Source organism: Symphalangus syndactylus, chromosome 9 (genome assembly GCF_028878055.3).
Source record: "Symphalangus syndactylus isolate Jambi chromosome 9, NHGRI_mSymSyn1-v2.1_pri, whole genome shotgun sequence".
NCBI lineage: Eukaryota > Metazoa > Chordata > Mammalia > Primates > Hylobatidae > Symphalangus > Symphalangus syndactylus.
The window spans coordinates 61,454,169-61,478,246 of NC_072431.2; the positions used below are offsets into that span (position 1 = coordinate 61,454,169).

General features: G+C 51.5%; 1 protein-coding gene across 3 annotated transcripts in view; it reads right to left on the bottom strand.

Moving 5' to 3' along the window:
- POR (cytochrome p450 oxidoreductase) overlaps positions 1 to 24,078 on the bottom strand; it is a 70,149-nt gene that overhangs the window by 16,534 nt on the left and 29,537 nt on the right. For 2 of the 3 annotated variants that reach the window (XM_063646365.1, XM_055292798.1), the window contains exon 2: positions 16,707 to 16,898. In XM_063646365.1, the coding sequence (XP_063502435.1) occupies positions 16,707 to 16,894 (188 nt within the window). In that variant the 5' untranslated portion in view covers positions 16,895 to 16,898. Of the gene's footprint in view, positions 1 to 16,706; positions 16,899 to 22,802; positions 23,267 to 24,078 lie in introns of those variants that run through there. The other variant, XM_055292797.1, reaches the window with a different exon arrangement.

The window sequence follows — 24,078 nt, forward strand, 5'->3', positions numbered from 1 at the left end:
GGCAAGCTGCAGTGTGGGAGAGGATATTTGTAATGTACTTATATGTGGGCAAAAGACTTTGATTGAGAATGTAAGAAAGCCCTACAAATCAATGGGAAAAAGACAAATCCTCCATCAGAAAAACTATCAAAAGACTTGAAGAGGCATTTTCTTTTTCTTTTTTTTTTGAGATGGAGTCTCACTCTGTCGCCCAGGCTGGAGTGCAGTGGCACCATCTCGGCTCACTGCAACCTCCAAGAAGAGGCATTTTCTTAAAGAGAGTATCCAAGAACCTAGCTCAGTGGCTGACACTTGTAATGCCAGCACTTTGGGAAACCAAGGTGGGAGGATCACTTGAGGCCAGTTTCAGACCAGCCTGGGTAAAATAGCAATACTCTCTCTCTAAAAATAAATAAAAAAATTTTTTTAATTAGCCCGGTGTGGTGGTCTGTGCCTGTGGTCCCAGCTACTCAGGAGGCCGAGGTGGGAGGATGGCTTGAACCTGGGTGTTTGAAGCTGCAGTCGATGATCTCACCACTGTGCGATCATATGACCGTGCGGTGCGATCATAGCTCACTGCAGCTTCAAACACCCAGGTTCCAGCCCGGGAGACAGAGCGAGACCCTGTAAATCAACCAACCAATCGATATAAATAAATAGAAGTGGTACATGTGGGGCCTGACTGATTTTGAAGGCTCCAACAATAAGGATAATTAGAATAGCTAAACCCTGAGTAAGGAGACCCTGGCAGAGCAGATATTTTAAACAAGGGAAAAGTGGCGGATTCTGAACACCCCTCCCGCAGTGGCCCGGCCCCATTTCCCGCCTCTCTGGGCTACACTAAGCTATTCACATTTCCACGTGGCTCCCTGGGCCTACAAGTCCCTTCCTGTGACCCCTTCCCACCTTCTACTCATCCTTTACCACAGAACTTAACTTTCCTCTCCAAGAGGCCGTCCCGGCCCCTCACGCAGCAACGCTACCTGTCGCCGTCTTCGCTGTGGCACACACAGCGGTCGGCCAAGGCACTTTACTCTGCACATTCCCATGGCTTAACCGGAAGCCTGGGTTGAATAACCTTGGGGGGTGTCTGTGTATCCCTGCCATGAGCACGACGCCTGGCACATGGCACAGGACGCGGTGTCTCCTCCTAGGGTGGCCAGCCCTGAGTTCTCTGTCCGGCACGAGGCTGGCAGGGGCGGACTAAGAGGCTGTTGAAAGCACTTCTCACTCCCTAGCCACCTCTGAGGTCTGATCTGGCATCAGCTGAAAAGCCAACCCCTATCTCTATTCAAAGGACAGATGCTTCCAGGGAAGTTCCATCTCCAACAAGGTGGATCTGAAGATTTGCTGAAGAAAAGGACAAGAGGCAAACCCCGGTGCCCCGTGAGTGCCTGGTGGGTAACACACGCCAGCCGGGTGGGGGCACGGGAGGCACTGCGCCAGGCACCGAGGGCATGAGACTAGAACGGGACAACCTGTGACTTCACAGGCCCAATCCTCCAGCCAGGGGAGGACACAGGCTCCGAGGAGGATCCCAGCAAGATGGGAAGAGCCACGTGGCAGGGCGGACCTGGCTTTAAATCCTGGCTCTGACGCTAGACAGGCATGGGACTGCACAGGCCCCGCCCCTCTCGTGCCCACACTATTATTGAAGTGCTGCATCTGGTTATTGCAGCCTCCCCGGTGCCTGACTGGGGAACTTGGTTAACACCCAGTAGAAAAAAGGGCATTCCCTGGAAGGCAGTCAGCCTGTGATTTCAAAGACATCCATGGCACAAGGTGGCATGTGCTAAGACCACACAGATGGATGGCACGGTTCACGCCACAGGGACGGACAGGACAGGACAGGTTCACGCCACAGGGCTTCAAAGGGAGCAGACGCTTATGGCTGAAGAAACCAGGAAAGGCCTCTTGGACGAGCTAGGCTCTCTTCTCAGGAATAGAAAACGGCCCCCTGGAGAGACAGCCCCACGGGAAGCGGGCTGCCAAGGGATGGCAACTTCCAAGCTGGGCTCCAGCCCCGGAAGCCCAGCGAGTGGGTGGGGAGGAGGGCTTCCATGTGACCTCCTGACGCAGTTGGACAAAGCAGAATGCCAGGCTGGCTGGCCCTGGAAGTGGAGAGGGGAGCCTCTGGGCTGGAACGTCAGAGTGGACAAGGTGTGCCAGCCTGCTCTGCCCCAAGGCAAGGGTTCACCCAGGAAGTGTGAGTGGTCCGCGGGGAAAAGGGAACCCAAGGAGACGGAGGCGGACCTGTGCCTCTAGGTCACCGGCGCAACACAGAACAATTCCTTTAAGTTCCTGCTGGTTAAACCCATCCTGCCAGGGAGGGTGCCAGGAAACTCCCTTCCCAACCCAAGGCCCTGCTGGGGGCTGCAAGAAGCAAAGTTCACAGGCTTAGCCCAAGAGGGCCCACACTGGACTGCTCTGAATGGGCTCCATTCTGTCGGAGGACTTCAGACCTGGATTTGCATGGGGGACCTGATTATTTATGCGGAGAAGAGGGTGCATGAGGCCTTCCGGGTCTCCAGTCCAAATTCCTTCCTTTGGAAGCAGGGAAATGCAGCGTGCAAGTCCTGGACCACAGGGGCCACCAGTGCCTAGGCCTGGCTGAGTCCCTCGCCAGAGACAGGGACAACAACCCTGGGAATGGCTGACCTTGCTGTTAACTCCAGGCAGCCGCATCTTCAGGCCTCCAGCATGTCCCCGCCAAGAGGGAGTCCCCCACACTCGAGTGAGGGTGCGGGCGTCCCCTGGCCAAGGGGCATCAGGGCAGTCTGCCGCCAGGGACAGTGTCAGGAACTGACCTTCTCAGAGCGGGCTCCTCAGGTGGAGACGAGTACGTGCACCCCATGGCTTCTCACTCTCAGCTCCAGGACTTAAGGAAAAAGGAGGGTCACAGCTCTCTCCTGGACACCAGCAGGGGCCAGCGGATGGAAAGTTCGGCCCTGTGCATCCCCTGTTCTGTGCTAGTGGGGAAGTTGCCTGGGCCCGTGGCCTCAAAGTGCTCCTGGACACCCCAAAGTCGTCTCGGAATCTCCCTGAGCTCCTGCCTGCATCTGCCCCCACGAGCCCGAGAACTCTGCACCATCTGGAGCCTCAGCAGGCAGGACCCAGGACTCCAGACTGAAGCCTCCCATGAGTCCCTGCACCGGGCACACACCCCTCCTCCCTCTGTATGGACCGAGGGAAGGAGAAAACCTTTCCAACCCCGACTCGGGTCTCCTTGGTAACTGTTTATATCAGAGCCCTTCTCCCCACGCTCTCCCCCTTTTCCCATTTAAAAAAAAAAAAAAAAAAGGAAGTCGTGTCTGCGGAACAAAGCTCTTCTAGGCTCTAGAAGACAGCCTGCAGGTTGCTATGGCAGGGCTGCTCTCCATAAAGGAAGCCACACTGATCCCGCTGCCACGGCGCCGCACAATCACATTAAATTAAATGTGGTCCCCGTCTTCCCCCACACAAAAGAACTGCGGGCAAACAGAGCCTAAGACACTGGGTCCGTGTCCGCGGGGAGCATCCTGTGTGCCGTGAAAGACACACCTTCCCCTCCCATCAGGACAGTGGGGGAAATGCCTGGCAAGGCGGGCTCCTTTTGCAGTGCCGATGTTCTGTCTTGGGGAGCACCCTTCCGAGGTTCCCAAGTGCAAACAGCCCATCCGAAAGCCCAAGGCTGGGCGGGGTGAGGTGGCTCACACCAGTACAGCACTTTGGGAGGCCGAGGCAGGTGGTCGCCACAGCTCAGGAGTTTGAGGCCAGCCTGGGCAACATGGCGAAGCGGCCTGTCTCTACGAAAAATACAAAAATTAGCCGGGTGTAGAGGTGTGCGCCTGTGGTCCCAGCTACTTGGGAGGCTGAGGTAGGAGGATCACTTGAGCCTGAAGGCTGAGGTGAAGGTTGCAGTGAGCCAAGATTGTGCCACTGCACTCCAACCTGGTTGACAGAGTGAGACCCTGTCTCAGGAAAAAACAGACAGACAAAACCAGAAAGCCCAAGGCTCCAGCCGTACAGAGGTGGCAGCTGTCCCAGGCCTGGAGCACACAGACCACGTGGCTCCAGAACGGAGCATGAAAGGTTCCAATTAGGCTCTCCACGCCTAAATTGGGAGCAGGAGTCTTTCTGGGTTCAGGATCAGAAGTCAGCTGCAGTCCACCGCGTGGGGAAGATGAGGGCAGGAAAAGCACTGAGTCACTTGGACCGAGATGAACCAAGATGTGCAGTTCATTTTGTTCCCGTCCCAGGCGACGCTGAGGAACATTTCTGGAAACTGCAAATCCGGTTGGATTTTCTGCACAATGGACTCGATTTCTCCTGAGACTATCCCCTGCCCTTAGCGACACGTGGGGAAGCTGCTTTGGACCAGCTCCCTTTCAGAACCTAGTGTCTACTGCCAAGTTCTCCAGGCTCCAGGGTCATGGGTGCCCACAGCGAGAGAAGGGGTGGCAGCTGAGGCACGATGGCAGCAGAGTTGGGGGCAGCCTGCTCGTGGCAGGACGGAGAGTGGGCTCTGCTAGGCAGACCCAGATTTCTTGACCTTCAGAGCCTTGTGGCATGGGGCTAATGGTTTGAAACGCCAGCCTTTGGTGAAAACAGAAAGTGGTTTGCTGGAGCTTAGATAGAAGCCAGCAGCTATCTCTGCGGACAGGGACTCTGACGAACACGTGGGGAGGGCAGCTGCTGGAGACAGCTGGCTACAGGCAGGGGGAGGTGAAAGCAGGTGAGTGGCCACAGGTCAGAGACAAAACAGGCGAAGGGAATGACTTCTTACTGAGTGCCTACTGTATGCTGGCTACCATTCAAGAAGCTTTCTATTTTATTTTGTTTAATCCTCACCACCCTGTGCAGTGGGCAAGGGTTTCTATCCATCTTGACAGGGCAGTGAGGGGGTGGGTGAAGCGATAATTCAACTCCAGGCCTGTGAAAGCTCCAGGGCCCAGCGGCCCAGCACCCGGGGTTCCTGTCTGCTCCCCCAGCAAGGTGCACCTCCCCCGGCTTTACCCTGTCTCCAGTGCGCCCTGGGCACGTTCAGGCAGCACATCTCACAGCCCTTCCCAAGGATCCTGGGGCCATGTCCTCCGGACGCTCTAAGGCTCTGGTGGGCTGCCACTCCCTCGTTCCCCCCGACCATGTCCTCTAACACGTGTTCACATCAGGACTCTGTGAGCAAGTCTGTGAAACTCAGAAAGCCTGCTGTGCTGTTCCACACACGCAAAAGGCTTGATGCTCTTCTGACGACCTCAGCAGTGACCCTGAGCCAGGGGGTGGCCAGCACTAGGGCTACTTTTCCGGAGACAGAGAAGAGAAACTCAGGGTTATTCAGCCCATCAGTGACAGAAAGAAAAGGCCATACCCTCAGACAGTAAAACGATCTGATTTGGCACAAAGTGGCTCTGCTATTATGTGCAATCAAAGGGGATGGAAAGGAGGGATGGGCTGGGGTGGCCATGACAAGAGCCAGGGGTCCGAGGGAGCAAAAGCGTGGTGCAGGAAGCCCCAGGTTGGAATCCCAGTTCTCATGTGCTAACGTCAGCCTTGACCAGGTCACTCACCCTCTCCTGGGATCAGCACTGCCATTTGTAAAATGGGGATAAGAACATCACCTCTGGTGGGTGATGAGGGTCCCAGAATTATGTTTTCAAAAGCCCTGGCTTGGAGCCCTTTCTCTGATCCACTGACACCTGCATTTGCACTCGGCTCTCCATCTGTGACGAGCAGCCCTGGTCAATTTCTGCCAGGCTGAGGCCAGCAGCCTCCTGGCCCATCTTCCTGCTTCCAAGTCAGTTCCCTCCACTCCTGCTCCAAATGGGCTTCATGGGGCCACCGCTCTCCAGACACTGCTCTCCTACACAGGCTTCTCCAGCTCCCTGTTAGCGTCATCCACATATATCATTTTTTTAAATTGATTTTTCAGTTTTTCTAGAGATGGGGTTCGCTCCGTTGCCCAGGCTGGAGTGCAGTGGCATGACCATAGCTCACTGCAGCCTCCAACTCCTGGGCTCAGGCAATGCTCCCACCTCAGCCTCCCAAAGTGCTGAGACGACAGGTCCACACCACCATGCCCAGCTAATTTTAAAATTTATTTTTAAGTTTTTGTAGAGTCAAGGTCTTGCTATGTTGCCCAAGCTGGCCTTGACCTCCTGGCTTCAAGCGATCCTCTCGCCTCAGCCTCCCAGGTAGCTGGGATTACAGGTGTAAGCCACCATGCCAGCTAAGATACGTATATCAAAACATCACACTGTATACTGTAAACTTACATAATTTTAAATATATGTATAAAATTTTTGTTTGTAAATTATGTCATTTTAAAGCTGGGAAAAATAAAATTTACAAAGAAAGAAAAATGCTGGCCGGGTGCGGTGGCTCACGCCTGTAATCCCAACACTTTGGGAGGCTGAGGCAGGCGGATCACCTGAGGTCAGGAGTTCGAGATCAGCCTGGCCAATATGGTGAAACCCCGTCTCTACTAAAAATACAAAAATTAGCCGGGTGTGGTGGCAGGTGCCTATAATCCCAGCTACTCAGGAGGCTGAAGCAGGAGAATTGCTTGAACCCGGGAGGCGGAGGTTGCAGTGAGCTGAGATCGTGCCATTGTACTTCAGTCTGGGGGACAAGAGCGAGACTTCATCTCAAAAAGAAAAAAAGAAAAAGAAAAATGCTTAGGCTGGGCGTGGTGGCTCACGCCTGTAATCCCAACACTTTGGGAGGCTGAGGTGGGTGGATCACTTGAGGTCAGGAGTTCAAGACCAGCCTGGTCAACATGGTGAAATCCCATCTCTACTCAAAATACAAAAATTAGCCAGGTGTGGTGGCAGGCACCTGTAATCCCAGCTACTCGGGAAGCTGAGACAGGAGAATCACTTGGACCCAGGAGGCAGAGGTCGCAGTAAGCCAAGATTGTGCCACTGCACTCCAGCCTGGGCCACAGAGTGAGACTCCATCTCAAAAAAAAAAAAAAGAGAGAGAAAAACGTAGATGCTCTGATAAATATATATAATTTTTGTCATTTATACCTCAATAAAGCTGGGGAAAAAAATTCATACCCCTTGGAAGGTCCCAAGGCCCTCTAAGATGCTCTCCTGTGTCAACTCCCTCCATGACCTGACTTCCTTGGTGACCCCAACTCCTTTTATGACCTCTGACCCCCCACAACCCCTGACTCCCTTGGTGACCTGTGCCTGGGCTCTACCAGCATGTGGCTCCCTCGGAGCAGCCCCGCATGTCCTCACCTCCCAGCCTCTACACTTAGCCTCCCAGGCTCCTGTGGGGGCATCTCATCCCTGACACATCCCCAATGGGGGGTACCCCTCCTCTGCATTCCCAACACCTCCAGGCCGGTAGAGCACATGTCCCACTGTGCCATCCACAGCTCCCTCTCCTGCACCCGGACAGAGCCCAGTGAAGTCAGGAGGTCAGACAACATGCGCTCTGCACGGCAGTTCCCGACAGCCCATGTCTGGAGTTTCAAGCACTTGTCAGAGTGACAGAAACCACCCCTGTCTCATCAGGGACCAGGAAAGGAAGGAGAGGAGGCGAGGTCCCTTTGGAGGTCAGGTGGCAGCAGAAAACCCAGAGCCGTGCTTGCAGAAGTGGCAGAAACACCCTGGCCCATGTCCTGGCCATTCCCACAGCAGCGGGAGGCAGTGGGCTCCCTGCACCATCTACTCTCGTGGCCACAGGCTTCCCCTAATGCTTTCCTCTTTGTCAGTCTCATTTGTGTTTCTCTTTTCATGCTCAGTGGAGCCAAGGACCTCACTACAGAGAAAGTGACCCTGAACTGGATGTGGCAAGACCCCCAGATCCACTTCCCACCTGTTGGCACTCAGGAGATAAAAAACAGACACGTGATGCTGGCAGCGCTGACCCCCGGCCTCCCGGGCTTTCTGTCAAGGGCAGGCCCCAAAAGGAAGGTCACTCAGGAAAATGAGATCTTTTGTGGCTTTTCAAAAGCAATCTCCAGGGGGACGTAATCAGGAAAATCTAGACTGTGGGAAACTATGATACAAATGATGTTTCAAGGAAGAAACGGGATGGAAGGGAAGCTTAGGAACGGAAAGGGATCTGACGTGTCGCTAAGGAAAAACTGCTGGCACGGCAGCCCGTGGTGCTATCATTCCATTTACGTGACGCTTTGGAAAATGTTAAACTATAGGGCCAGAAATAAGACTGGCAGTTGCCAGAGGCTGATTACCCGATGTAGGAGAATGAATGCAAAGAGGTAGGACAGGAGTGTTTTGGAGTGATGAAATGTTCTAGATTTCGATTGTGATACTGATTATAGAATGGCATACATCTGTCAAGACTCAGGAAATGGTGCACTTAAAGAGGAAAATTTTGGCCCAGCGCAGTGGCTTATGCCTGTAATCCTAATCCTAGCACTTTGGGAGGCTGAGGCAAGAGGATCACTTGAACTCAGACATTCAAGACCAGCCTGGGCAACATAGTGAGACTTTGTCTCTAAAATTAAAAATAAAAATTAGCCGAGTGTGATGGCACATGCCTGTAGCCCCAGCTACTCAGGGGGCTGAGATGGGATGATCCCCTTAAGCCTGGGAGGTAGAGGCTGTAGTGAGCCCTGATCATGCCCCTACACTCCAGCCTGGGTGACAGAGCAAGACCCTGTCTCAAAAAAAAAAAGGAGGGGGGCATTTTACTGTATGCAAATTATACCTTAATATACCTGACCTCTCCCAAAAGAAAGATTTATTAATCAACTACAGTGTATAGGTCTTGTTTAGATCCTGAATTAAACAAACAAAAACTGTTAAACAAAATCAAACATTTATCAGTCAATCAGGGAACTATGAATAAATGTTGTCTGGGTATCTAATGATGCTGAAGAATTACTGTTGACTTTCAAGGTGTGAAGATGGCATTGTGTTATGTTCAGAAAGGAGAATCCTTGAAGTTTACTTTTTTTTTTTTGAGACAGGGTCTTGCTCTGTCACCCAGATTGGAGTGCAGTGGCACAACCATGGCTCACTGCAACCTCAACCTCCTGGGCTCAAGTGACCCTCCCGCCTCAGCCTTCTGAGTAACTGGGACCACAGGCATGTGCCACCACACTTGGCTAATGTTTGTGTTTTTTGTAGAGACGGGGTCTTGCTATGCTGTCCAGGCTGATCTCGAACACTTGGCTTCAAGTGATTCTCCTGCCTCGGCCTCCCGAAGTGCTGGGATTACAGGCGTGAGCCGCCATGCCTGGCGAGTCCTTGAATTTTAGAGGACTGAAATATTTCCTAATGAAATACGACATCTGGGGATTGCATTAAAATAATCCAGGGCTGGTGCGGTGGTGGGGGACAGCGGAAAGAAACAAGATTGGCAAGGAGTGAGTAGTTATGAAAACTGGAGGCTGGAGGCATATGGGGTCCACTCTCCTGTGCCCTACACTCTGGTGTTTGAAATGTTCCATAAGAAGCTTTATTTTGCTTTAAAGCACTCTAGCGTTCCAGGAGCAAAGCAGAGGTGCAGGGGGCACTGCAGAGCTTCTCAGGGCCAGTAGAGGCAACATGAGCACAGCAGCCTGAGCTGGCTGGAGGGTCAGAGTGAATGCAGCGCACAGGCCTCGTGCAGAATGGGGCTGCTGCTCAGCTGCCCCACAGCTGGTGGGCATCATCGCGGGTCCGGTATGACCAGATCCTCTGATTTTTTTTTTTTTTTTTTAAAGAAGCTATAAGTCTAAGTTTTTATTTGATACTGCCTTTTTTTTTTTTTGGTCTCACTCTGTCGCCCAGGCTGGAGTGCAGTAGCGTGATCTTAGCTCACTGCAACTTCCACCTCCTGGATTCAAGTGATTCTCCTGCCTCGGTCTCCCGAGTAGCTGGGATTACAGGCACGTGCCACGTTGCCCAGCTAATTTTTGTACTTTTTGTAGAGACAGGGTTTTGCCATGTTGGCCAGGCTGGTCTCGAACTCCTGGCCTCATGTGATCCACCTGCCTCGGCCTCCCAAAGTGCTGGGATTACAGGTGTGAGCCACCACGCCGGGCCTGATACTGCCACTTTTTAACGTTCTAATTAAAATATTAAAAAAAAAATACTATGTAAGCCAAACCCAGCCTGGAGGCCATGGGTTTCCCTAGAGGCAGCCACACATACAGATTTAGCCTTGTTTAATTCAACGGCCATTCTCTGAGGAGCTTCCCTCCAACAGGCGGCCCCACACTAAGGTAGGGACCCAGACGGAAATGGGACACTCTCTGCACCGTGGGAGGCAAAAACACAAATTCCATCACCAAGAGGGCACGCCATGCGGTGTTGTTCCACAAGGGTGAGCAAAGCTGCCAGGCCCACAGGAGAGAGAGCCCACAAGAGCCCTGAATCCTGTGGGACTTTGGATCCTACACAGTGAGTGATCTCAGAACTTAGCGAGGCTGAGGCAGGGAGACTGCTTGAGGCCAGGAGGTTAAGACCCAGCCTAGGCAAGAGAGCGAGACCATGTCTTTAAAAAAAATAAATAAATAAGCCAGGCACGGTGGCATGTGCCTGTCACCCCAGCTACTCAAGAGGCTGAGCATTCCCTGGGGCTCCCTTAGGGCACGAGCTGCCCCGATGTGAAATGCTCTGTTCAGAGGTGCGACCTGAGTGAGTGCGAGTGGACATGAAAGAGTCATGATGATGATGTGATGATTATTATTTTGAGACGGGGTCTTGCTCTGTCGCCCAGGCTGGAGTGCAGTGGTGCGATCTCGGCGCTCGGCAGCCTTGGCATCCCAGGCTCAGGTGATCCTCCCACCTCAGCCTCCTGAGTAGCTGGGACTACAGGCGTACGCTACCATGCCTGGCTAATTTTTGTATTTTTTCCATAGAGACAGGGTTTCATCATGTTGCCAGGCTGATCTTGAACTCCTGGGCTCAAAGCAATCCACCTGCCTCAGCCTCCTGAAGTGTGGGATTCCAGGCGTGAACCACCACACCTGGCAGGAAGAGCCATTTATCATCATTACTGCTACTATTATTATGAAAAAGAACTTGTTGCTCATTACTACTCCTCTCTAACAAGTCGTTAATTGCTATTACAAACAGTCCAAAAGACCTCCCCGGGAAGGATAAAACAATGTTCATGGAATAGAAAGCTCAATATTGTAGGATGTCAACTCTTCCCATATTAATATACAGATTCAATCCAATTCCAACAAAAATCCCACCGGGTTTTTTTTTTTAAATGTGTTTGGCCCAGTACAGTGGCTCACACCTGTAATCCCAGTACTTTGTGAGGCCCAGGCGGACGGATCACTTGGGGTCAGGAGTTTAAGACCAGCCTGGCCAACGTGGTGAAACTCCATCCTTCCTAAAAATACAAAAATTAGCCGGGCATCACGGTGGGTGCCTGTAATCCCAGCAACTTGGGAGGCTGAAGCAAGAGAATCGCTTGAGCCCCGGAGGCAGAGGTTGCAGTGAACTGGTATCGCGCCACTGCACTCCAGCCTGGGTGACAGGGCGAGACCCTGTCTCTAAAACAAAATAAATAAATGCCAATTCTAGAAGCCACCAGAAATCATGGTGAGATTTCCTGATATAGTCCTGGGCCACATACCTTCCCCACACTAAGCCCTATTACTCCCTACTGCTCTGTGGCTATAAGAGAAATCACCTGTGCTCACTGAAATACCGGTAGCCAGGGACACTGATGTGGGATTTAGAATAGGAGGTCTAGGCTTGAGGCCTGGTTGTATCAGCTAGGTGACCTTTCTGAGTCTCAGTTTTCTCATATTTTTTATAGAGACAGGGTCTTGCTACGTTGCCCAGGCTGGTCTCGAACTCTTGGGCTTAAGCAATCCTCCTGTCTTGGCCTCCCAAAGAGCTGGGATCACAAGTGTGAACCACTACACCCAACTTCCTGCTTTGTAAAATAACATCTACAGGCTGAATGTCCCTAATCTAAAAGTCTGAAATCTGAAACTTTCTGAGCATCAACATGATCCTCAAAGGGAAGAATCATTAGAGCATTTCAGATTTTCCGATGAGAAATGCTCAGCTGGTGAGTAGAATGCAAACATTCCAAAGTCCAAAATCTGAAACACTTCTGGCCCCAAGCACTTCAGATAAGGAATACTCTCCTTGTAGGTAAATTAACAAATTAACACCATCCTTTTTTGTTTATTGTAGAGATGGGGTCTCCCTATGTTGCTCAGGCTGGTCTTGAACTCCTGGCTCAAGCAATCTTTGTGCCTCAGCCTCCCAAAGCACTGGGATTACAGGCGTGAGCCAGCATGCCAGGCCTATTAACACCATCTTAGGAGACTAACACTATCTTAGGAGGCCTATTAACACTAAATTAGGAGCAGCATGGCAAAGTAGAGAAAACATGGCTTGTGGAGCTTGCAGACTTCATTCAAAAGCCAACTCTGCTGCTATTTAGAAGTTAGGTGGCCTTGGGCAAACTCTGCAATCCCTGGCACCTCGGTTTCTTCATCCGCAAAATGGGCTGCTCGTGTCTTCATGGAAGGGCTCTTGTAAGATCGGAGATGATACTAATAAAAAGGATAAAAATAGTAACACATGCCAGGCACGGTGGCTCAGGCCTGTAATCCCAGCACTTTGGGAGGCCGAGGCAGGCAGATCATTTGAGCCCAGGAGTTTCAGACCAGCCTGGGCAACATTGTCAGATGTCCATTTGTACAAAAAATACAAAAATTAGCCAAGCGTGGTGGTGTGCGCCTGTAGTCCCAGCTACTTGGGAGGCCAAAGTGGGAGGATCTCTTGAGCCTGGGAGGCGGAGGTTGCAGTGAGCCGAGATCGTGCCAGTGTATTCCAGCCTGCACGACAGAGTGAGACCCTGCCTCAAAATAAATAAATAAATAAATAGTAACAATCCATACCATCTGAGAGCCTACTATGCACCAAGAACTGAGCAAAGAGCTCTATGACGGGTTAACTCAGTTTTCACAGCCTTATGAGGTGAGTACTATTGCTACCTCCAGCTTACAGTTGGGGACACAGACTCGGAAAGATCAGGTCACCTGGCTAATGTCAGATGGCTAATGTGGGAGAGTCAATACTCAACCTTAGTCACCCAACTTCAGGGTCCAGAATGTAGCCATGGTACTAGAAATATTTGTCTTGTACAGTGTACAGGTAAAAGCCCTGGCCACAGCAGGTATCCAACGTAATTTAATGAGGGAAGAGAAGACTCTGGAAACTGCCGACCTCCACACACATAAGGTTAGAAGATCATGATTAGGTGGAGGGAACAGAGTTTCAGCATCCTGGCAAAGAGGAACAGTGAGAATCAACAAAAAAATACAAGTGCTTTGGGACCCCACAGCTCCCAGTCTACAGGTTTTATTTCAAGTTCATCTTGTACGGCCAGGGAGGTGACGGCGAGAACAGATGAGCTATGAGAGGAATGTTGCCTCCGTTGGTGGCAGCTCCGCAGGCTCCAGGGCAAACCCACGTCCTCACTCAGGGCCGGGGGAGGAACTTCCATTTTACAGATGAGAGAACGAGGGCCAGTTCAGGAGCTGGGTCCTGGACCCTGGTCTCTTTATCTTGAATACTACGCTTTTTTATCAAAAGTACTATTCCACACCAGGCATGCACCATGTACCAGCCCTAGACAGGATGGGCTGGATTCCAGCTAATCTGCCCTTCCTATCTCGGGCCCTCTGCTCTAAAGTCCTCTCAGCCTCAGGGTGTGGCTCTACCTTTAAGAACCTGCCCAACACCCCTCCTGCAGGACAAGGTCTGATCCCCGCACCAATTCCTTCTCTCTCAGAGCTGGCAGAGCCTGTCTCTCCAGCCTGTGCCCTGGGCACATCCCATAACCTCTCTGAGAGCAGAAATGAGGCAACCCATGCTGCCTAACGCACCACAGTGTTGCAAGGAGGCCCTGATTAGACAATGTAGATTAAAGCAGTTCACAGAGGATTTCTAAAAAGTACGTTATGGCCGGGTGCGGTGGCTCACGCCTATAATCCCAGCACTTTGGGAGGCAGAGGCAGGCGGCTCGCCTGAGGTTGGGAGTTTGAGACCAGCCTGGCCAACATGGTGAAACCCCATCTCTATTAAAAATACAAAAATTAGCCAGGCGTGGTGGTGCACATCTGTAGTCCCAGGTACTCGGGAGACTGAGGCACGAGAATCGCCTGAACCCGGGAGGCAGAGGTCGCAGTGAGCCAAGATTGCGCCACTGCACTCCAGCCTGGGTGACAAGAGCGAAAGTCTGTCTCAAAAAAAAAAAAAAAAAAAGTATGTTGCAACACCCTCATTTTCCAGCTTAACGTAAATGCCAGCTCTGTGGTCCTGACCGTGCCCGTCATAATGCCTGGCATAAAATACGATCAACGCAAACACTACACAGCTCCTATCCCTCAGGGACAGTGCTAGGTGAGTTTATAAACTCTTCCTCATTTAAGACAAAAGCCCCACAAGATTGGGAATACTGCCTCCATTTAGCAGATGAGGAAACTGAGGCAGAATGAGGTTAAGGTCTCGCCCAGGGTTCACCCACCACTGTCTTGATGAAGACAGCATTCACCTATTTTCTTCATGACTGCGGCCACACACCTTAGCATAGTGTCTGGGACACTGTAGGTAGGGCCCTAGGAAATGTTTGCTCAGTGAGTCAATGATGGAGATAAGATTGAACCCAGTTTTGTTTTGTTTTGTTTTGTTTTGCTTTGAGACGGACTCTGTCTCCCAGGCTGGAATGCAGTGGCGCATTCTTGGCTCACTGCAACCTCTGCCTCCTGGGTTCAAGCGATTCTTCTGCCTCAGCTTCCCTAGTAGCTGAAATTACAGGCATGCACCACCACGCCCAGCTAGTTTTCATATTTTCGGTAGAGACGGGGTTTCGCCATGTTGGCCAGGCTGGTCTCGAACTCCTGACCTCAAGTGATTTCTCCCGCCTCGGCCTCCCAAAGTGCTGGAATTACAGACGTGAGCCACTGTGCCTGGCCCTGAACCCAGTTGTAAAACTAATTCCCTGTCCATGGTATAAAAATCGTGTTGTGTGAATATCCGCTTTACTGTGTGAAGGCTGTAAGTGTTCTGGCGGGGAAGGCTGATACCCAGATTGGAATAGGGAATCGGGATTTGATGTGAGCCACATGCTTCACCATGCCCAGCCTTGGGGAATGACTTTTCCGTGTGGCTTGTTCCTGCCAAGACAGCCACAGCCTTGGACTGGAGCTGACATGAAAGATGGCCCCCACTGGTGTCAGCACCAGCCCAGGGTGGCCCTGGGGTGCAAGCTAAGGCTGCAGCTGGGACTGGGTCCCCTGCAGACAGACAGAATGAAAGGGGTTCTGGTCTGAGAATGGCTCCCAAACCTGCCCCTGAGACCTGCCCCTTGCCAAATCCAGGAAGTCCCTGAAGGCAGCAGGCCTGTGCCCCTGGAGTTCCCTCGGCCCAGACCTGACCTGGCAGGTCCCCACTCAAACCTAGCTGTGGGCCCCTGGAGTCTGAGACTGGTGTTAAACACAGCCAAGCGTATGCGCAGGAAGTGATTCTGGCTGCAGGACCCTAAAGTCTGGAGAATGACTTTTCCGTGTGACTTATGGAAATCAATCTTGGAGAGACAGGGATGCAGTCACTTAGGCAGACCTTCGGTATCATTTTTTCCTATCTACATACCATCTGTACTATTATTTCCTTAACGTTTTTCTTTTAACTAATCCATCTTTTTCACTTATTCTTAAAAGGAAGCTTCACGAAAAGTTTAAAAGAGCAACAAAATAAGGCCTGTCCAAAGATTTTGTGCTCATTAGCACACAGCCTTCCAGGTGGCTACAGCCTGCCTTAAAAAGACTTTAAAATGCCAATTCTAGGCTAGGTACAGTGGCTCATGCCTGTAATCCTGACACTTTGGGAGACCAAGGTGTGCGGATCGCTTGAGTCCAGGAGTTCGAGACCAGCCCGGGCAACATGGCAAATCCCTGTCTCTATAAAAAAATACAAAAATTGACTGGGTGCAACGGCTCATGCCTGTAATCCCAGCACTTTGGGAGGCCGAGGTGGGCGGATCACTTGAGGTCAGGAGTTCGAGACCAGCCTGGCCAACATGGTGAAACCCCGTCTCTACTAAAAATACAAAAAATAGCCAGGCTTGGTGGCGGGTACCTGTAATCCCAGCTACTCAGGAGGCTGAGGCAGAAGAATTGCTTGAGCCTGGGAGGCAGAGGTTGCAGTGAGCCGAGCACCACTGTACTCCAGACTGGATGAAAGAACAAGATTCTGCCTCAAAAAAAAAAAAAAAAAAATTAGCTGGGCATAGTGGTGCACACCTTTAGTCCCAGCTACTCGGGAGGGTGAGGTGGGAAGATTGCCTAAGCCTGGGAGGTGGAGATTGTAGTGAACCTTGATCATGCCACCGCCACTGCACTCCAGCCTGGGCAATACAGTGAGACCACGTCTCCAAATAAATAAATAAATAAATAAAGGGAAAAAAGGGTTCCAGCTCTAGCGCTGCTACTGCTGGCTAATGACCCTGGCAGGCCCGTTAACATCCTTGAGCCCCCGGTTCTCAATCTGTAAACTGGTGTCATTTTCGCAATGCTTCCTGTGAAGGTCATATAAACAGCAGATAGAAAAGGGCCTTATAAACCCCACATAAGAGACGATTAAGGGAGAGCTCAAGCACAATCTAGCAAGAAGGCATAACCCAAGGGTCGCCCCAAAATGCTAGAAGGAGCCTTGCTTCCTTCAGCCTGAGGCCCGCGTGCAGGACACTGCTCGGAGTGGTGACAGAAAAGGGACAGAGAGAGGGGGCTGAGGAGAGGCGGCACTTACGATGTCTGAATTTTGGTGAACTCGGGGACTTCTTCTTTTTTCTTTCTAAAGAGGAACCAGTAGGTTAGGAGACCTACGATGAGTGAAAACAGAATCATGTCCGTCATGCTGAAAAGAGATACTTCTTCGGCCACCGCCTCGGACACGGTGGAGCTGGTGTCCACGTGGGAGTCCCCCATGTTGATCATGAAACTGTTAGGAGACAGAAACGGCAGACGTCAGCAGAGGGTAGCAGGGTGCCCCTGAGGCTGGCTGGGGTGCCCACCTCAATGCTGGGCCTCATGCCCCTGGGGCTGCAGGAAATGGTCACTGCACTGGGTAGGAGAAGGGGCTAACTCAGCCAGGTTCCTGCCAAGACAGCCACCGCCTTGGACTGGGGCTGACATAACAGACGGCCCCCAGTGGTGTCAGCACCAGCCCAGGGTGGTCCTGGGGTGCAAGCTAAGGCAGCAGCTGGGACTGGGTCCCTGGCAGACAGAGAGAATGACAGCCACTGACTTTCAGTGCGCTGGAACATCCTCCAATCCCATAAGGACACTGCACCGGGGGCAGGAGGGAGTCCACGCGAGAGGGAACCACTTTGCAGCAAACCCTTTCCCCAACTGTGTGACTGGCGGGGGTTGCCCTAAACCCTGCATGTTCCAAGTCTCCAGGCCTGGCCCTTGAGTGGCTCCTGATATTCACAAGCCTTGGACTATCCTGCCTAGCAAGAGTGTCTCTGTATTCCTAAGACCTTGGGCTATGAAGGTAGTTCCTGTTAACAATGAGATTTATGGTGAATGCCTGCTTTCCTATGCCTGGGCGTCTTTTTTCGTTTGTTTTTTTTTTTAAGAGACAAAGTCTGGCTCTGTCACCCAGGCTGAGTGCCGTGGTGCGACCACAGCTCACTGTAGCCTCAAACTCCTGGGCTCAAGTGATCCTCTTAGCCTTCCAAGTAGAACTTCTATGATTACTGGGGTGTGCCACTGCACTAATTTTTAAATTTTTTTTCTATTGACAGGGCCTCGCTATGTTGCCCAGGCTGGTCTCAGACTCCTGGGCTCACGTGATTCTCCTGGCTTGGCCTCCCAAAGCACTGGGATTATAGGCGGGAGCCCCTGTGCCTGGGGTTTTGAATCGCACTGTATCAGTCTGACATCTGTGGGTACTAGAGATGGAGTAGGTAAGCCTTGAGACCCAGACGCTCCATGCCTACACAACTGACCCACCCATAAAAACCCCGGACACCTTGGCTTGGGTGACCTTCCCTGGATGTCACTTCTTCATATGCGCTCTCACACATCGTTGCTGGGAGAATTAAGTGTGACTAGCAATGATGGAAACTCGTGTGTAACCACCTGGACACTCACATCTGGCCTCTCCTGGACTCCGCCCTGTATGTCTTTGACCTTTGCTGGTATTAGTTTCCATCATTTTGCTGTAATAAACTGTCATTGTAAGCAAAAAGCTTTTCTGAGTTCTGTGAGTCCTGGTGAATCACTGAATCAGAGGCAGTCTTGGGGAACCCCCATGTCACCAGCCTAGTTCCCTTGAAAGATGCTCAACTGGTCCACCAAGGACACCTGGTAGGCAGACGTGACATGAGTCAACAAAGGTCCAAGTGAGAGTCCCTGAAACAGCAGCTTCTGCTGCTTACCAAGGAGGCTGGGCTCAGCCCTGAAATTCACACTATTCCATTTTGCAATCATGGATATGACCGACTGGGTTTTTCATCACAACCAGAGCACCCAGACTCAATCAGGAAAGCCTTAGTCATGTGTCAGCAATTAGGCAATGAGAGATTATGTTCTAGCTGACTGCTGATGGCTGTCACTGGCACCAGGAAACCACGGGGCTGGTCTGGGAAGCCAGGGCATCCGAGGGGTATGGGCATCGGTCTACCGCTACACAACCTGCTGGGAACAGGCCATTCAGAACAGGCCCGCAAGCTTGGGTCTTTGCTTTCTCACTAATCTGAGATACTTTTCCAATGGCTTGAGTTCATCTCAATTTAGCTTTCTTCTTTTTTATTTTTTTGAGATAAGAGTCTCTCTCTGTCGCCCTGGCTAGAGTGCAATGGCACCATCTCGACTCACTGCAACCTTTGCCTCCTGGGTTCAAGCGATTCTTTTGCCTCAGCCTCCAGGGTACCTGGGACTACACGTGCCCGCCACCACACCTGGCTAATTTTGTATTTTTAGTAGAGACAGGGTTTCACCATGTCAGCCAGGCTGGTCTCGAACTCCTGACCTCAGGTGATCCGCCTGCTTCGGCCTCCCAAAGCTCTGGGATTACAGGCGTGAGCCACTGTGCCTGGCCTCAATTTGGCTTTTTTGATATGACTTTTTTTTTTCTGGGGGGACACAGCCTCACTCTGTCACCTAGGCTGGAGTGCAGTGGCACGATCTCGGTTCACTGCAACCTCCGCCTCCTGGGTTCAAGCAATTCTCCTGCCTCAGCCTCCTGAGCAGCTGGGATTACAGGCATGCGCCACCACACCCGTCTAATTTTTTGTATTTTTAGTAGAGATGGAGTTTCACCATGTTGGTCAGGCTGGTCTCAAACTCCTGACCTCGTGATCCGCCTGCCTCAGCCTCCCAAAGTGCTGGGATGACAGGCGTGAGCCACCGCACCTGGCCAGCTTTTTTGATATGACATTAAAGGACAAGGTGAATTCTGTTGTCCCCAGAGAAAACTATTTATATTTAATCTTATAAACACATTTAATATTTACTTAATGCTAGTCATATCAGGATCTCTGTCAAGCTTATGAGCCACCTGTCACATTTTCATAGAACCAGACAGAGAGGCATTTAGGATCTGCTCTGATAGATTCTGGAAGGACCTGTCCCACAGAGTCATGAGGCAGCAGACACTCAGGGCCCCACTGGAACCAGTCGGGAGTGCCATGGTGACACAGGAGCTCCCCTAGCTGTTATTCATCACAAGGCAGCAGCCAAGAAACTCCAGCTCCCTGTCCCTCACCCTCCTCCCTTCTAACTCCCCAAGTGACCGGTCCCCTCATTTTCCAGAAGAGATCTAATGCCCATGATGTGAAGTCCTTCTCAACGCAGACTCAAGCTGATTGCATAACTCGTGGCAGTTTCTATTAATAAATCGACGATGCTGGGAGTGAGGTTAGTGGTACATCTGCACCTACGTAATCACCGCAAGAGAATCCTGACAGACGGGCCATTCCCCACACAGCAGACAGGGGGATGCTTTAAAAAGTAGGTCAGGTTGTCCAGGCACGGTGGCCCATGCCTGTAATCCCAGCACTTTGGGAGGCCGAGGCGGGTGGATCACGAGGTCAGGAGATCGAGACCATCCTGGCTAACACAGTGAAACCCCGTCTCTACTAGCCGGGCGTAGTGGCAGGTGCCTGTAGTCCCAGCTACAGGAGGAGGGAGGCTGAGGTGGGAGAACGGTGTGAACCCGGAAGGCGGAGCTTGCAGTGAGCCAAGATTGTGCCACTGCACTCCAGCCTATGCGACAGAGCAAGATTCCGTCTCAAAAAAAAAATAATAAGTCAGGTCATGTCCCCTCCCTGATCAAAACCCCGAGATGGGCTGGGCACGGTGGCTCACACCTGTAATCCCAGCACTTTGGGAGGCCGAGGCAGGTGGATCACCTGAGGTCAGGAATTTGAGACCAGCCTGGCCAAAATGGTGAAACCCTGTCTCTACTAAAAATACAAAAATTAGCCGGATGCAGTGGCATGCGCCTGTAATCCCAGCTACTCAGGAGGCTGAGGCTGGAGAATCACTTGAACCCAGGAAGCGGAGGTTGCAGTGAGCTTACACCACTGCACTCCAGACTCCAGCCTGGGGAACAGAGTGAGACTCCATCTCAAACAACAACAACGACAAAAAGCCCTGAGATGTCTTCACATCATACTTCATACAAAAACCTAAAGTGGCCAGGCACAGTGGCTCACGCCTGTAATCCCAGCACTTTGGGAGGCCGAGGCGGGCGGATCACGAGGTCAGGAGTTCAAGACCAGCCTGGCCAACATAGCGAAACTCCGTCTCTACTAAAAATACAGAAGTTAGCCAGGTGTGGTGGTGCGTGCCTGTAGTCCCAGCTACTTGGGGAGGCTGAGGCAGGAAAATCGCTTGAACCTGGGAGGCAGAGACTGTAGTGAGCTGAGATCACGCCACTGCACTCCAGCGTGGGCGACAGAGCAAGACTCCATCTCAAAAACAACAACAACAACAACAAAGCCCTGAAGTCCTTATACAGCCCATAAGGCCCATTACGATCTGGCCCTCAGAATCCACTCCCACCACCCATATTTCTTACTACACTCCCCTTCCTCACACCTTGCAGGTCACACTGGCCTCCTTCTGTTTCAGGGCCTTTGCACATGGCCATCTCGTTATTTGCAAAACTCACTCCCTCGTTTAAGTTTCTGCCCAGATGTCACCATCTCAGAGAGACTTTGCCTGAGAACAGACTCTGCGACTGCCTCCTGGCCACAATCCCCACCCTCTAACCCCTCAACTGAGCTTATCCCTACCTGACATTATATTATACATTACCCCACCACTGGCTCTCTCCCTGACTAGAGGGTCAGCCCCACAAGGGCAGGGACTTGGCTTAGTTCACAGACTGGCATATAATGAGCATTTATGTCGATTTGTCGAATAAATAAACGTGAACAGAAGGCAAGAACCTTCCGATTTTTGGGTACCTGGATTGGCAGTGCCTGGCATACAGACTATGGAATGCCTTTATAATCTGAAAACCACACTGCAACTCCTTCAGGACAGTCTGTGAGGCTGACTCTATTCCCTCCTCTTCACGCTGCCTATCTCTAACACCTGCACTCACAGCTTCTTTCAGCCTCTTCCCTGAGTTCAGAGTCAGGACCACACAGTCTCACGCCTCTAAGGAAACTAACATGCAACACCAAGGAAAGGAACAGGAGCTGCTCCTTGAGGCTGTGACTGACTTCCTGCAGCCAACAGGGGTGGGGCTTAGCCCTGAGTGCCCCCCAGCCCCGACCAGCACACTGGGCACTCCCAGCGCTCAGCCTGGAGGCTCCACAGAACGAGAATGTTCCCAGCAGCTTTGACTCTGAAATATCAAACTACTTCTGAGAGAAGACAGGTGCAGTGGGAAGGACCTAGCCACCACTTTATCCAAGGCCCTGAGCTACAGATGAGGCTACAAGGGGTAAGCACCTCACCCGAGGGGCAAAACGAGAAACAGGCCCAGCTTCCCACCAGGCTGTGCTCACCGCCCTCTACTTAGGACATGGGTCTCTCTCTCACTTGGTGTGAGCTCGAGGGAAGAACAGCATCTCAGGCACCTCTGTGTCTGGCATGTGGTGGGAAAGGAAGGCCTCTCAAGGAGGTTAAGCTTGGAGGAATCCCAGGATCCAAGCAGTGTGCCTGGGAGCTAAGGCCACAAATGAGCCCCAGGGTTAAGAAACTTAACCATTTTCCCCTTGATGCGCACACAGACACACACCCATCTCTCCAGCCCCACCCTGAGCCACTCTCCAGCTTGCACCTCTGCAGTCCTGCCCCAGAGCCTGACAGGTGTCTGAGATGCTCCTCCTCTCGAAGCTTCGTACTCATTCTTCAGACCTCAGCTCCATCATCCCCACCCCAGCACACACTTCCTTGGCGCAGAATCCAGTGCGCAATAACTACTCAAGGGAATGAAGGGAATCGGTGAATGTATTATGACATGTGCAACATAAAATGTGCAAGAATCAAAAACATTAAGTGCAAAGATTTAAAACACACGTTGGAGCTAGCCGCAGTGGCTCACGCCTGTAATCCCAGCACTTTGGGAGGCTGAGGCAGGCACATCACTTGAGGTCAGGAGTTTGAGGCCAGTCTGGCCAACATGGTGAAACCCTGTCTCTACTAAAAATACAGAAATTAGCTGGGCGTGGTGCTGCGTGCAGGTCATGGTGGCACACACCTGTAATCCCCGCTATTTGGGAGGCTGAGGCAGGAGAATTGCTTGAACCCTGGAGGCAGAGGTTGCAGTGAGCCAAGATCGTGCCACTTGCACTCCAGCCTGGGCAACAGAGCAAGACTTTATCTCAATCAATCAATCAATCAATCAACAAATAAAACACACATTGGGCTTCTAGTGTACCTGTCTGGACAGATCCCAAACGTCCTTTGTTTGTGGAGCCCCTGGTATCTCAGCAAATTTTTAATGGTATCCGTCGGCCAAAAAAAAAAATGCCTAACAGTTCCACGTATAGTTAGGTCTGAACAACCACTGCAAACCCAGCTTCGCAAAGATGTAAAATCCTAAGAAGGAATGCAGCAAGGATCTCACGTTGGAAATGTGAACTGTCCCAAGCTAGCACTTCGCATGGAGTTCAACAGACTTGAGTGTCCGGCGCATTTGAGAATGATCACTTGTGAGTTTGCTGCAGTGCCCTGGCACCTCTGCTATACCAAATACTCTGATGGGAAAACTCTGGCTGTCTTGACTGACAACTCTCTTCCGGGTCAGGTAGTCCCTACAGGCGCTCCGAGGAGGTTCTGGAAGCCTGTGTGAGCCTTCTGCCCTGAAAGAGTCTTTAATCTCTGAGTTTCTTCTTTATACCTTCAGCAAAAAGAACAGGGGACAAGGCACAGCTCATGGGGCCAAACACAGTATCGATCCAAACAGCAAACAAGAACTAGACCAGGCTCTTGCTACAGCCCTCCCACGCCAGCTGGCTGGGACCCCAGACACACCCCTTACCAACAGAAGGCTTTGATGTTCTCATCTGTAAAATTAGGTACAGAGCTGGGTGCGGTGGCTCATGCCTGTAATCTCAGCACTTTGGGAGGCCAAGGCGGGCAGATTACTTGAGCTCAGGAGTTTGAGACCAACCTGGGTAACACTGCAAAACCCCACTTCTACCACAAAATACAAAAGTTAGCCAGGTGTGATGGTGCGCGCCTGTAGTCCCAGCTATGTGGCAGGCTGAGGTAGGAGGATGACCTGAGCCCAGGAGGTTGAGGTTGCAGTGAGCCATAATCACACCACTGCAACTCTAGTCTAGGCAACAGAGTCAGATCCTGTCTCAAGAAAAAATTAGCCACAGAAAAAGGCAGGTGTCAGAATACCAGCCAAATAGATCTCCCCAACTCTAAATAGAGCAGATCTGACTTGATCTTTTACTATAAGTTAGGTCTCTACCTAAGTTTTCATTATTATAAAATACAACATACAGACAGAGAAGGGTAAAAACTATGCATGTATAGCTTGACCACGATTCCTTGTCAATTTCGGTAGCTGGCTGGTTCCCGCCAAGGTAGCAATCAAGGGCAACAGCTCCAGTCCCTCCCGCACACCACCGAGCAAGATGGACAAACAAATCAGGGAGCACACAGGCTGGGGGGCACTGGCAGGAGCCTCACCAGCTTCCGGA